The sequence below is a fragment of the Buteo buteo genome, chromosome 4 (assembly GCF_964188355.1).
Source record: "Buteo buteo chromosome 4, bButBut1.hap1.1, whole genome shotgun sequence".
NCBI classification, from domain to species: Eukaryota; Metazoa; Chordata; class Aves; order Accipitriformes; family Accipitridae; genus Buteo; species Buteo buteo.
Genome location: NC_134174.1, coordinates 20,491,131 through 20,505,806, shown reverse-complemented (window position 1 = coordinate 20,505,806; position 14,676 = coordinate 20,491,131). Strand labels below are relative to the sequence as shown.

The 14,676-nt window shown below is 36.3% G+C and overlaps 1 protein-coding gene across 11 annotated transcripts in view; it reads left to right on the top strand.

The window, feature by feature from the left end:
• Window positions 1–14,676, top strand: part of BRD1 (bromodomain containing 1) — a 78,043-nt gene that overhangs the window by 16,928 nt on the left and 46,439 nt on the right. For 10 of the 11 annotated variants that reach the window (XM_075024924.1, XM_075024923.1, XM_075024925.1 and 7 more), the window contains one exon: window positions 134–1,514. In XM_075024924.1, coding sequence (XP_074881025.1) covers window positions 134–1,514 — 1,381 coding nt within the window. Of the gene's footprint in view, window positions 1–133; window positions 1,515–14,676 lie in introns of those variants that run through there. The other variant, XM_075024934.1, reaches the window with a different exon arrangement.

The following is a 14,676-nucleotide window of genomic DNA, read 5'->3' as shown; positions in this document are numbered from 1 at the left end:
TTTTTTTTTTTTTCTAATTGAGTAGATAGGTTGGGGGCTATAGAACTGAAAGGGTTTTTTCTTGCTATAATAAAACTAATATTTTAATATGAATGTTTGGAGTTCATAATATTAACTGTTCCTCTAATTTTAGGTAAACATTACCAAATGAGGAGAAAAGGAAGATGTCATCGAGTATCGGCAGCAAGGCATTCTTCTTCCCCATGCAGTATTAAGCACTCCCCCACACGAGAAACCTTGACATACGCTCAAGCTCAAAGAATGGTTGAAATAGAAATTGAAGGTCGCCTGCATAGGATCAGTATCTTTGATCCTTTAGAGATTATATTGGAAGATGATCTTACAGCCCAGGAAATGAGTGAATGCAACAGCAATAAAGAAAATAGTGAAAGACCGCCAGTTTGTCTAAGAAGCAAACGGCATAAAAATAACAAAGTGAAAAAGAAAAATGAAGCTCTTCCAAGCTCACATGGTATACCTGCTACAACAACTCCTCTTCCAGAACCAAAAGTACGGATTGTTGAATACAGTCCCCCTTCGGCTCCTCGGAGACCTCCGGTTTATTACAAATTCATTGAGAAGTCAGCAGAAGAACTTGATAACGAAGTTGAGTATGACATGGATGAAGAAGATTATGCGTGGTTAGAAATAATAAATGAGAAGCGGAAGAGTGATGGAGTGTCAGTTGTTTCACAAAATATGTTTGAATTCCTTATGGATAGGTTTGAAAAAGAGTCTTATTGTGAGAACCAAAAACAGGGTGATCATCAGTCTTTAATTGATGAAGATGCAGTGTGTTGTATATGCATGGATGGTGAATGTCAGAACAGCAATGTAATCCTGTTTTGTGATATGTGTAATTTAGCAGTACATCAGGAATGCTATGGGGTGCCATATATACCTGAGGGCCAGTGGCTCTGCAGACACTGTCTGCAGTCCCGTTCTCGGCCTGTAGACTGTGTGCTGTGCCCAAACAAGGGAGGTGCCTTTAAAAAGACTGATGATGATCGTTGGGGACACGTTGTGTGTGCTTTGTGGATTCCAGAAGTTGGATTTGCCAATACAGTTTTTATTGAGCCAATTGATGGTGTCAGGAACATTCCCCCAGCCAGATGGAAGTTAACATGCTACCTCTGTAAACAGAAAGGTGTTGGTGCCTGCATCCAGTGCCACAAAGCAAACTGCTATACTGCATTCCATGTGACGTGTGCTCAAAAGGCCGGTCTGTATATGAAAATGGAACCTGTGAAAGAACTAACTGGCAGTGGGACAACATTCTCTGTAAAAAAGACTGCCTATTGTGATGTACATACTCCACCAGGTTGCACACGGAGACCTCTAAATATTTATGGAGAAGCTGAAATCAAAAATGGTGTTTGTAGAAAGGAAGGATCAGTCAGAACTGCTAGGTCTACATCAAAAGTCAGAAAAAAGACAAAAAAAGCCAAGAAAACAGTGGTTGAACCCTGTACAGTTATGCCAACGGTATCTGCTCCGTATATCCCCCCCCAGAGGTAAGCAAACCATCCAAGTGAGAGAAACCTTTACTTAATTACATGTTTAATTTTAAACCAGTGCTTTTAGATGCTGACTTTTAGGTTTTGTGCATTTCTTGTATGCTTTCCTTGAAGGCCATACTCGGAGGATTAATGTAAATTATGTACATTGTACTTTTGTGAAATTGCATTAAAAAAAAGCAGTAACTTCCCCAGAGAAATTAGTAAATGGTCTGTCTTGTCCTCAGAAACTTTTTTTTTGACCAAATCGCGTTGTGTGTTCCATTGTTGTTGTTCGCTGTACTTTTGAGAATTAACCACTGAATTTAGAATAGCATGTGTAGTTGACCTTCATATTAAAAAAATGGCCAAGCTCAAGGTTAACTGTATTTGTAATTTGGGAATCCGAAGTTATTCTCCTCTTTTTAAGAGCCCCAAAATGAAAATTACATTTGCATATATAAGATTTGTATCTTGTTCGTCTCACCTAAATTTAGTATAAACTTGCACTGTAAGATCTATGTAAGTAGTACAAAAAAACCCTCCAAGAATTATTTTCCTTGTGGGGCAGAGTAACTTTTCAGCAGGTTTTTCCTAAATTTGCATTTTTCATTGTGCAAATGCAGTAGTATTTATCAAGGCTTGGATGAATTTGGTACCTTGCAAAATTTTTAGAAAAGTTAGCAAGTAAATGATGGTAAGTTAGGTGGCTAATGTATTCTTAGTCATGGAACCTGAAATGAAAGTGCCCTTCTGTTCAATGATGCTATCAAGTATGTGTCCTGTAAATTTAGTAATACTAAGCGTTTATGTTTGAACAAAAATGAATTAATGCATGTGACAAAGAGTTTTAGTCTTGTTTTTTCTTACGAATTTATACTTTGTAAGAAGTTCTGCTTAAGGTGATTTTTATATTAGTCTGTCTTTTGCAGTTCTTGCAGGAGCTTTTGTTATGTGAGTGCAAATATAAAGCATGAACAACAGAACTGAAATTGCTCTTTGCATTTAACATGCCATGGTTTTGTATTTTAAGTGGTGATTGGGAGGGCTGGTAGATGGCTCTAGTTCTGGTGAGGCTAGTGAAGTTGTACATCAGAAAGCAGGGATGTTTCAAGTGATGTTTTCAGAAGTAATAGTATTGGAGCAAAACAAAGATTTTTCAATATCTTTATTTCAGCAGTTAAAAAACTCAGCATGAACTTCAGTTAGCTATATCTTAATTTAAAAGAACAGTAGCATCTCTTCAGATTTCTTTCAGTTAATCTGAGTTGTGCATTTCAACAGTGGAAATAATTTTTTCTGGGATTTGAGCAATGACAGAAAGCTCTGTGGTAGAAAGATAGTTTTGGCTTTGCTGAACATTTGAGGCATAATGTACTGGGCTGAGAAATGCAAAATTGGGCTATTGGGACTAAACCCAAGTTTGTCTTTATAGAGTATTGGTTTTGTTTCTAGCATTTACAACATCAATGTGTTCGTTTATCCCTTGAATTAAAGTCTTGCTGATTTAAGAACAGTAGTTTAGGAATTTTCTCAAAACAGGCATACTTCCATGTGCAGGTTCATTAGCTGTACTGTGACAGGACTCTGCTCAAACAGTGAGGGCTCTTAAAATAATACAAATAAACCATGCTTTTTTGAAAGCTGACTCCTAAGTCTCAGGTGGTGGACTTGTTTTCAGACTGCAGTCCTTTCCCATAATAAGTTTTGTTAATGCAAGTAGCTACTTATTGACTGACTTTGACGAACAGCCTTTAGCTCTTGTGTAGTGTTTACAAACATCAGATCAATTGCGCTGTTCTCTGTTATGATTTGTTTGGTAAAATGGTATGTCTGTTTAGTGATGCCCTGCAGAAAAGCTTAAGTTGACAGTAAGCAACTAATATTGTTATTTAAACATGTACTGTTGTCCATGGGAGGGAGGAGTTTGTATAAAGGAATTGGGCTTTGTCTTAATTAGGACAATTCTGATTGGTGGTGTAGTGTGGTTTTGTTTTGTATTTTTAAGGCAAAGTAAAAAATAACTTTAAGTGAGAGTTGAGGATTAGAATGTAAGTTCTCAGTTGTACCTCTGGCAATTCTTTCCATTGGTAACTTTCATAAAAGCCAGACCCTAAAAGGATATTATCATCAGGTTTGTTTTTTTTTTTTAACAATGTTATTAGATGCCAGGAACAGAAATATAAAGACTTTTTTTTTTTATAACAACTAAATTTCTTTTCAAGACTGCAAAGAGATTCAGCTTTCTTCTGATCGTGCTCGGTTTCATGTTACTGGACACAAGTATAGTTCCTATATTCTATGTCAGAAGTGTAAAAAATGGGTACAGTTTAAAACTATTTTAAAGTTAAGCTTTATTATAAATTATGTGTCTTCAGCTGAAAGAGACTCTGGCTTAAGTACTTCATAGTGTGAATGTGCTTAGTCCTAGAAAACTGATACCTGAACTAAAAGCAAAACAGAAAGAGCATATTGAAAGGAAAAGTGGTTGTGCTGCAGACCCAAATCTTGGTTGTCTAATTTTCTTTTGCTATTCTTTTTTTTCCTTTAGAAAAACTTTTGTGTCTGTAAGAGTCAAATACATACCCGTGAATTAATAATGAATGATGTGGATCATTTCGCAGCAGTCTTCATTTAAATGATCCCTTTTCTCTAATCTGTTTTTTATTGTATTTTTTTTCCTTTGGAACTGAAACATGATTTGCCTTTCCAGACATCTCAAGGAAGAGCAATGAAGCTATTTAAATTATCAGAGAAGAAACATACATGCTTGGTGTTTAAACACTAGTGCTTTTTTCCTAAAGAATTTGAAACAAACATGTTTTCAACATCTCTGGAAACTGAGGCACACATGGAGATGTCTTAATGATTGACAACTAGACTATATGTCTCCTTGGCATGTATTTGGTTCTTTAGAGCTGGTAGCTGGAGAAGTATAGAAATATGAAGATGATAGTGAGGAGGAAAATACTTGGTGGATGCAGCCCCTGAGCACACCTGCTGAAGCTCAAGGAAAACCCCCTTGCCATTTACGTTTAGTTTAAAGTGGAAGGATTGTATGCTGTTTCCTTACCTGGATAGTGAGTGTATACAAATGAAGACTGGGCATTTTAATAACACCATTTGTAACAATTCTGTTTTCAGAAACATCTAAATGTTCAGGATATGTTAAAAAGACTGGTGTAGAACAACATACTTCATAATTTCTACATGACTTTCTGTACCTCATGAATTTCTGTATCATCTTATCTGTAGGTCAGGTTTCTACACTACTGCTTTGAACTATTTTGAGAGCTGTACACTTCTCAGTTACCAGAATTTCTTACACAATTGCTATACTCTTAAGCTTTTTGCTGTTAAATTACATAGATAGTGTCATTCTGTTGGTCATTTGTAATCTCATTATATGGCCTCTCAGACTGTCATCCGTGAACTACAGATTAAGAGTCTAAGATGAGAAGTTTTTAACCATTGATGATAAGAGATAAATGCTTGCTTCCCCTGCCTTTTCTTTTTTTTTAATTTTTTTTTTTTTTTTTAAGCTGGGTATCTATCTATCCTGTTGCCTAGGTATTTTAGAAAGTCTATACCTAAGTATCCACTTCCAGAGGTGCAGTAGGTCATGTTAGAGCCTTAAGGTGACTTCTGTTTTTGGTGCTGCCAGTGCTGCCTTCTTAGTAACCTGCTTAGCACTTGGAATAATACATGGGACCACTGGGGAACCTCTTATGCATATATGATTTGCATCAGGCCTTCTGGCTACAGAAGCGTGTTACCTCTTTACTAGGAAATTCCATTGAATTTTTCTTGAAATATAAAACTGTTGAAGATAGTTGCTTACATTGTACTGCTTGCATTCATCAGCTTTTTTTTTTTTTTTTTGAAAAGGCAGAAATGAACTTGGTCTAAAAGTCACATGTTTCTGGGAAGTTTCAGAGCAGCTGTGTTAATGAGGGGGCAAGTGGGGAAGGACGCTCCCTCAAACTGCACGTCTGTATTGGAGGGACAGACAGTACCTGCACCTGTTGGCAAATGGTAGTCCGAAAAGCGGCCTCCCGCTGCCAGCAGCCAGTTTGTCTGAAGAGAGTGGCAAATTTGTCCTTGCAGGGTTCATATACCACTGATGATGTATGATAGTTGGATTTTGCCTAGTAGATAAATGATTCCCCCCCCAATAAAATACTAAAAGTATTTTATTTAGATTTCAGGTTCAGAATTTCCAAGTTAGGAAATCCTAACTTGAAGGGCTGACTTGACAATCTAAATCTAGCTTCTTGTCTGTTAGTTATCTTGTACTGGCTCTGCTCCATTTCTTGTGGATTTTTTTTTTTCCTTGTTGCTGCTCATCCTTGTGCTTTATAACAGCTGCCTTATCCAATGAATAGGATGGATACACAAAGGGGAAGAGTTGCAGTGTTAGTTGTGAAAACTCTCTGGTTTCTCTTATTTTTGAATGCTTGATTCTTCAGTTCAAATAACATCGTTTTGGTGTAGTCTCTTGATCTTGTGTGTCAAAAGAGGCATTTAAAATGTGTTTACTTGATGAAAAGCAAAGCCCGTGTCAATATCCATGTTCTTTAAAAATGTTGTGAAACTAGGATATTGTGGCTATGTACTTGGGGCGAAATTGAATGTGATATAAAATATTTAATCTTCAGTAGTTTCAAAACATACACTGAGATATGGTGTAATGTGCTTTATTAAAATACAGTTCATGCAAGTATTGCTCTATTAAGTGGAAGCAGATATTTTAAAGTATATAAATATTTGCTTTCATATTTAGTTTTGGTTTTTACACGGTATGTTTGTAGTGTCTGAAATTAAGAAAACATTTGAAATATAATACTTGTACAGAGAGCAAAAAATAAGCAAAGAAGACCCACTTTCATAATACATAGGAACAAGGTGTTACACTTGTTTTCCATGTTGTATCCATCAGTTGTGTTGCATCATGTTATTGAAAGAGAATTAAAAGATCCTTATGAAAGTAGGTAAGTTAGTGGGCAGATAACTGAGAGCAAAAATTGCTGAGACTCTTAAAAAAAAATACTTTAAGCTGTCTTTAGAAATCAGCATTTATGTGCTGCACATTAGCTGATTTTTCTGTGTTGACCTTTGCTTTTGTTAGAAGCATATTGCTTCTGCTGGTGAAACTGGATTTCTGTTATTACATGTCTCAAGGCAGAACCCAGTATTTCCTTTTGTCTTACGATTTATCCAACTGAACTATCCTGAACTTTCTTACCAAATAATTAAATGTAGTCTTGTTATCTCAACACAGGAATCTTGATTGTCTCTAAAATAAAGTATGGACCAGAAAAATAAATTAACAGAAAGTGATGAAATACACTGTAAGTGGAAAGGAACATTTACAAGGCCTTTGAGACACTCTTAGTCTGCATTCACAGATGATGCTTCTTAATCATACATGTGGCTTGTGGGTTTCTTTGGGGAATTTGTTTTAATTTTTTTTTAGGGTACTGTTTTGGGGTTTTTTTAAATACCTTCAGGAAGTTTTTAAGTGGGGGAAAAGAAAAAGAAATGCTGCTTAAAAATCAGCATAAAAAAAGCCATTGGAAAAAACTACTAGGCCCAGTGTTGTAAAAAAATTGAAAGCTGAATAAATCCAGACTAATGTCTGTTAGCTTTTTATACTTGAATATACATGTATGTATACTTTCACAAAATCATGTGGAAATACTTATTTTAATTACAGGAGAGCATAATGTAGGTATGCCTTATGGCTGTACCTAATAATTAGATGATGGAATCATATAGGTAAAGTGGAAGGGGATGCTAGCAGTCATCCACTGATGTTTCTTGTAAGATTGATTGACTTCACAACCTTTCTGATACATGTGGAAACTGCTGCTGATGTCATCCAGACATCTTTGCTTAAATAAAAAAATAATTTTGCCTAAATCAAGAAAAGAGCTACTATTGTGTTCACTAGTTTTGCTTCAGTGGCATTTAAAAATAATGAAATAGGGGAACTTCAGAGCTTTATTTTCAAGCTAGTTTGTCTGGACTCTGGTTGGCTTATTAAATAAGAATTAATTAATGTGTTTGAGAGAGTGTGACTTATTAAGTCATAAAAGTGGGTCTCGATTTTGAGTAAAAATAATGGAGAAGAAACTTGTATATCTGATATTAGAAGCCACATGTTGATTGATGTCCAAGGGGTGATTCTCCCCCCAAAAAATCCAGAGGATAGAAGTGTTGTCTCATACTTAGATATGGCCTTTTTACAAAATGGATATAGGAATATGTTGTACATACAATTTTCTTTTTTTTCTCTGTTTATTTTGCATGTACAGGGCAAAAAAGCTTAAAACAGAATTTAATACATTAGATGTTTCTGTAGGGTGCATAATTAGTATTTTCTGCATTCTCTACGGGTTTCGGTCCACAATTATTTTATATGTGATACTGCAGTTATGAAGATAAAAAATAATGTGTTTTTATTTTTCAGTACTTCTGAGTTTCACCAGTTACGTGAACTTTCATTAGCTTTTTTTGGTGGCAGTTAGAGGGTGTGGTGTCCTGTAAGTGCCGTACAAAAACATGATTTTCAGAATGCATTGTCTGAAGAACCATCTCCTGGCAGTTTTTTATTCAGTGGTCAAATTACAGAGTGCACAAAAATTAGTAGATAAATACTGAGATTTCTTTTATTACAGATAAAAAGGCCATTTTTGATTAATACATTATCTCCTGCTGATGTGAATTTAGCCTTTTGAGATTAGATTTCAAAATCATGTGTGGTATGGCTATAACTACTACAAAAAAAGAAGCACAGAAAAATATTTTGAGTGATTTTAAGGAAAAGTCTTGACTCAGTATTATGTATAGGAAGTGGCAGAAGTAAATCTATGCACGTGATTTTTCTGAGAAGACTAAGGAGGTTTTCCAGTGTGACAGGGTGGGGGCTTTTTTGATTGTCTTGGTTTTTTCCTTATCCAAAGGTTTGGAAGACCACAAACATAATTGTTAGAATAGGAACAAAGTAACCTGTTGTAACTAATGGAGAATTGACTGAAATAACATAGCAATTTCTTAACTCTGAACTTCAATGCTACTTTCCTGTCTTAAGAAAAATCTTACAAGCTGTTTGCTCAAGTAGAAAAATAGATGCCTGGTTTCAGAGTCATGTGAAGCAAGAAAAAGTGTTTTCTACATGTTGAGTCCAAATACTATTTAAATACCAGTAAATATAGACTAAAGAATAGGAACCTGGAGAGACTTACAGGTTTCAGAAAAGGTATCAGTAGTTAAAGCGCTAGGTTTGCGGTTGGACTTGATGATCTTAAAGGTCTTTTTCAACCTAAATGACACTGTGATTCTATGTTGGACTCTCAACCTAGCAGAGAAAGGCAAATTCAATAGCTAGAATTTTAAAACATACAGACGAAAAGGAATAACTGTGAAGGTGATTAAACACTGTGTTAGACTAGTGAGGGAAGTGTTTTGTCAAATCTTCAGTACAAAATCTGGAAAGTAGTTATAATTAGGAAAGTGTGTCTTTGTCACATGGGGATTCTGCAGACTTGTTGCACAGAGGTTTAAATTAAATCATTGTCAGTCTTTTCAGGATTTGGTATGTACCGTCTTGGGTACATAACTGACTTTGGCGAGTTACAAAAGAAACCTTATGCTTATCCTTTTTCAAAAGCAAATAAAGACACGCAAATGGACTCTAATTTCTATATACTTATTCTTCTACCTTTGTTGTCTTCAAAGCTGATTTGGGGGGGGTTAGTTAAGAAATCATATAGTAAGTTGAATTTTTTATTGAGGGAGGGGATAACATACAGACACAGCGACAAAACTGTCTCTCTCCACTGTTTAAAAAAAAAAAAAAGGTATATTGAAAGGCGAGTTTTACAAACACTGTTTGATAAGCAGCTGCTGCCAAAGGTTCTCTGTGGTAAGAGTAGGGCTTGATCTGTCCAAGCAGGCTTTCTAATCTTCAGAAGCTGAAGTTTATGGGTACGGGGCTAGGAGGACGAGTTGGCAAGGCCCCAGAATTAATTCCACTTCCCAAAATAGACATTTCCATAGTTTTTTATTCTGTTTTTCTGCTGATTCTCTTCCAGTTAGTGTAATTGGAATTACTATAATAGTTTGTAAGTAATTTTTGTGTATTTCCTGCTTTTTTTATGAGTCTGGGTATACTCAGTGGAACTTTGCTGAGCAAGGCTTGAATATTCAAATGTTCTTGAAACTCGGTTTACTTTGTTACAGCTTGTTCAATTTAGATTTTTTATGTTTTGTTCTGACAAACATATCTGCCATCTTTGAGTTGGAAAATAGGGATATTTTATTCACCCAGAAAAGTGGAACATCATTTGATTGTTTATGGGTATTGCTGTAGGTCAAGAGAAACTGGTATTTTAGTGGTACTAAATAGAATTTTACAGAGTATATTTTAGTTTTGCTAGTCTTTTGCATGTACCTTTAATACAGCTATGTTGGATAAAGGAAGATGCAAAATAACAAATCTATGAACCTGGAGGCTCTGGACAAGTATAGTAATTAAAATACTAGGTTTAGTTCATGTTTAAAAAGTGATTGGTTTCAGTAGGTATTTTTTATTACTTAATCTTACCAATTTTCATATTAAGCTCCTTCTGCCTGAGTTACTATAGTAATACTGGCAAAATCACATACTTGCTTAAGGAAATTTTGTCTCCAGTTTGTAAGTTGAAAACTTGAGAATGGGGAGATGCTATAGAAGTCTTCATATATTGTAATACTAAAATGATATCTGTGGGGTTAAAAAAGCATGTATGGTCTGTGGGGCGGCTAGTGATGATTAATAGAAAAGTGGCTGATTATCTCTCATTGGCTTTCTTATGTTAAACTGCCACACAGTTAGTCACCAAAAATATTGTTTTCACTTTTTCTTGTAACCAGTTGCCGTAGTTGCCACAGTGACACATAACTGAAGCTGGGAGAGGAACGCAGGCATGAGTAGGAAGAAGGAAGCTGTGAGATTGTTAATATGACAAGAGCACATCTCTTACGTTGACAAGAATTATTTTATGCGTTTATCTAAAAGATGAGGAAACGCAGGACTGAGTAACACTCGGCTTTCTCTGAATGCTTTGACCAGTGCATAAAGCTTATCACCTTTTGCAGGATAGATTATCCATCAAATGTCTCCATGTGAGGAGAGGGTTAGTGTAGAGCAGCTGATTACAGTTTCTCACCAAAGCTGTTGGATATTAACTTTCGTTTTAAATTAAATTATTTGAGTCTCTCTTATCCTTTCAAACAAGCCAGTTTTCTCTCCTCATCCTTCTGTTGCTTTTGTAAATGCAGTGTATTTTTAATGCCGTAATTTACACTTCAGCCTGAAGTATGGTTTCAGGCTGGGAACTACAGGTGCTATTTGAAAGGTTCAGTTGAAAAGGGACCTGTCCCTTTTAAAGACAAGCAGGCGATTGTACGATGCCTCTGTATCATGTTTGTAGTGCATGTCACAGTGTTTTGTAGTCGGATACAAGTCGAGCTGGGGAAGGGTAGTAGTACTGGTTTTCTCAGTTGCCCAAATGAGTGGCAACAAATGAAACAGTTTTGAAAAATGTTTTGATGTCTGTGTAGTCTTGGCATGTAGCCCAAAAAAAAGGAAAAAACAAAAGGGGGTATGACCAGTGGTGCCAAAACATCAAAAGGCTGCAGTGGTCATCAGCTTTTTTATGGGACTAGTTATATAACAGCAGCTCCCGAATTTCGTGGGAACACAGCTATCTTTTTAAGAATTTTCAGATTCTTCTTTCGATGTACTTTATTTTAAATAACTGATGAGGGAAAAACAACAGAACAGTTGTTCAGGCTGTAGCAAGTTACAGTCTTAAGAACTGTTCCGCTCTGGGTTTTGTTCAATTCTGTTAATTGTTTAAATGTTTTGAGAGAAAAGTGTTTAGCCCTTAACATGGTCCATTTCAGGGTGTTCCTTGGGAATTTTGTCTTAACAAATTCTCTGTTCCATGCAAAACCTGGACAGTAAGACCATTTCCTATCTTCCTCCTTGCTTTCTGTAGCTGCTATAGTTGTGGCTTTTTTTTTCTCCTGACATGTCTAAAGTCAGTTGTGATAGGGGAGACCATAACTCTGGTAGTATCTTCCAGATGTATGTTTCTACATTCTCTTCTTTGTGAGCTGTCTTCAATAGTAGTCTTGCACTTGATTGGTAGTCTTAACAGAGATATAAAAAACTATTAAGTAATGAGATTGCTCATTGCAATGAGTTTTGTCTATTTTTTCTGAAGAGAAAGCTAAGGGTCAGTTGATACACTTGTGTTTAATGTGCGTTCTAAATATCTGATTATTTTTTTTTGTCCCAGTACTTACTATGCTTGACTTGCCATTAGAAAATAAAACACTACAGAAAGCTGTTCTTTCCTGATGTTCTTACACTTGGAAAAAGTTCTAGGGTGGACAGATACCTTAGCAAAAAAAATGCCTTTGAGGTGTTTTGTGTAGTTCTGGGAGGTGACCCAACTTCTGTAAGCCTTGCCTCTGCATGGGGGATTTGTCAGTGTCGTGTAGTAGTTAATCCTGTCTTGTGCAAGTCAGATCCTGGATTGCAAAACTATTAAGTCTTCAAACAGCTCTCCCTTTTCTGCCTCAAGTATGTACTTTTTTTTATTCTTCAATTATATTTTTTTTAAATACATCTCTCTGTTGAAAAAAAGGAAGTGTAGTGTGCAGCAAACTCCTTTCAGACCTCAAAGAAATTCAAAATTCTGATTTGAAAATTTAGTTTCAACATTTACGAATTTAGTTCAAGCACAGGTAGCAGAAAGGAACTTGTTCAAAACTGGTGCATACCTATGTGCTTTATTTCATGTTTGTGTTCAGTTTCATTGCAACTGGATGCATCTTTGTGAGTGAAAACCTCGTTCCCAATATGGTAGTGCTATCAAGGATGGGAGCTTCAAAATCAGTACCCAGTCTGTGCTACTTCTAGGGATCTACGGCAGTGGATGAATCGTGTCGTGTTTCTCCCAAATGGTTGTATTGTCTGTCAAAATTCAAAGTTTTTCAGACAGTAAAAGTCTACCTGGGAGCAAAATATGATCAAATAATTGTGCTATAGTTAGTGGGTTCTTAGGATGCAACAGCAGATGTAACATCCTCGTAATATGAATAAGATCATAGTGTAGAGGCTCTGTAGATAATTGCCATGTGAAGAGCCTCTGACCTCTGTATTTTGAGAAATTAAGGGTGTTTGGTGGTATATTGCTGCTACTGAAGTTTGGTGTCTAAATGAAATATGAACAGCCAGTATTTATTTGGTTTTATTTAGAGGGAAGGCAGAGAGGAGTAGATTCCTACCCCTCATTAGGTAATTTCTTATTGTGGTTTAACCCTAGCCAGCAACTAAGCACCACACAGCCGCTCACTCACCCCCCCCACCACGCCCCCCAACCAGTGGGATGGGGGAGAGAATCGGGGGGTGGGGGAGAAAACTTGTGGGTTGAGATAAGAACAGTTTAATAGAGCAAAAAGGAAGAAACTAATAATGATAATAACAATAATAAAATGTCAATAATAATAAAAGAATCGGAATATACAAAACAAGTGATGCACAATGCAATTGCTCACCACTCGCGTACTAGTGCCCAGTTAGTTCCCAAGCAGTGATCCCCTCCAGGCCAACTCCCCCCAGTTTATATACTGGGCATGATGTCACATGGTATGGAATACCCCTTTGGCCAGTTTGGGTCAGCTGCCCTGGCTGTGTCCCCTCTCAACTTCTTGTGCCCCTCCAGCCTTCTTGCTGGCTGGGCATGAGAAGCTGAAAAATCCTTGACTTAGTCTAAACACTACTTAGCAACAACTGAAAACATCAGTGTGTTATCAACATTCTTCTCATGCTAAATCCAAGACATAACACTATGCGAGCTACTAGAAGGAAAATTAACTTTATCCCAGCCAAAACCAGGACACTTCTGCACTCCAAATTACCTTCTGTTTATTTGTATTTTGAAAGTTGGAGAATATCTTCTGTGAACATCTTTCCTAAGCTTATTCTAGCACTTTACTATTACAATTACCTGTTAATAGAATGGTTTGTTATATGAAAGGGCAAATGTACTTAAAGCTGTAATTAAAGATGTTTGCTTAGTCTTGCCACATCTGATGGGCATGAAGCCAGGGCACCTTTCTTCATGTTAAGTTATGATTCTTTGATCTTTCCAAATAGGTATATATTTGGCTGTGCTTTTTTTGACTTGGTTCAGTAGGTTTTGCTGTTTCCAAGAGAGAGATGTGAAAGTAATTATTTGATTTTTATTGCATTCTATAATTAATTGTAATTCTTTTGTGTTTGAAGTTTAATATGGTCACATCAAGGTCTGTTCTGTATTGAGTAAGTCTTAGTGGAGCCTGCCTCTGCCCTTCAGTGAAAGACTTACAAGATGGTCCTAGGCCATCTGCAGACTTCCTAAGCTTTAAGTTAAGCTAAAATTTTTCAACAATGCTGAACTGTTTTAGTTATTAATTGAAAAACAATGTCACTGAACAACCGAAGAATGCACTGGCACTGTATTTTGAAGAAAATCTGTGTTTGCTCTGCCTTTACCCTTTGATGACTGACAGCTCTGTAGCTACAGTTAGTGTAGCATTAAGTGGACGTATTGCAGCTTAACTTCTACGCAGCCCAGAAAAAACAACCAGGGATAGATGACCTTTGGTGAACTCAGGGTAGACTCACTGGTATGTCTGTCTGAAAAATATCATTCGTGTTTCCCAGCTATTCTTAAAAATAATTTTACACAAGGTTTACTTACAGCTTTACATTTTGTTTAGGTATTTGACTACTTTTCTTCTATCGCTTACCTGAGAAACTGCTTTATTCCTAATATTAAAAGGGAAAAAGCAGAAAAATACTAATATGTGTATACATTCATGGTTTTTGTTTAAATGCTTCGTGGTACTGCTCTACAAATCAGACACTTCTTGAATTTTATTTTGCCTATTTTATTGGAACATCTCTGATAAACCTACTACTGTCCTTTGTAGAGTTTTGCTATGGGTAGTAATATACTGAGTGAAGAATTAACAGATTTCTGGTCATTGATATTATCCTTTCTGTAACTCTGTTTTACACCCAGCTCAGGGAAATTCTTTTTCTCTCTTCACCTCACCTCTGCCCCCAAATGAATGAACA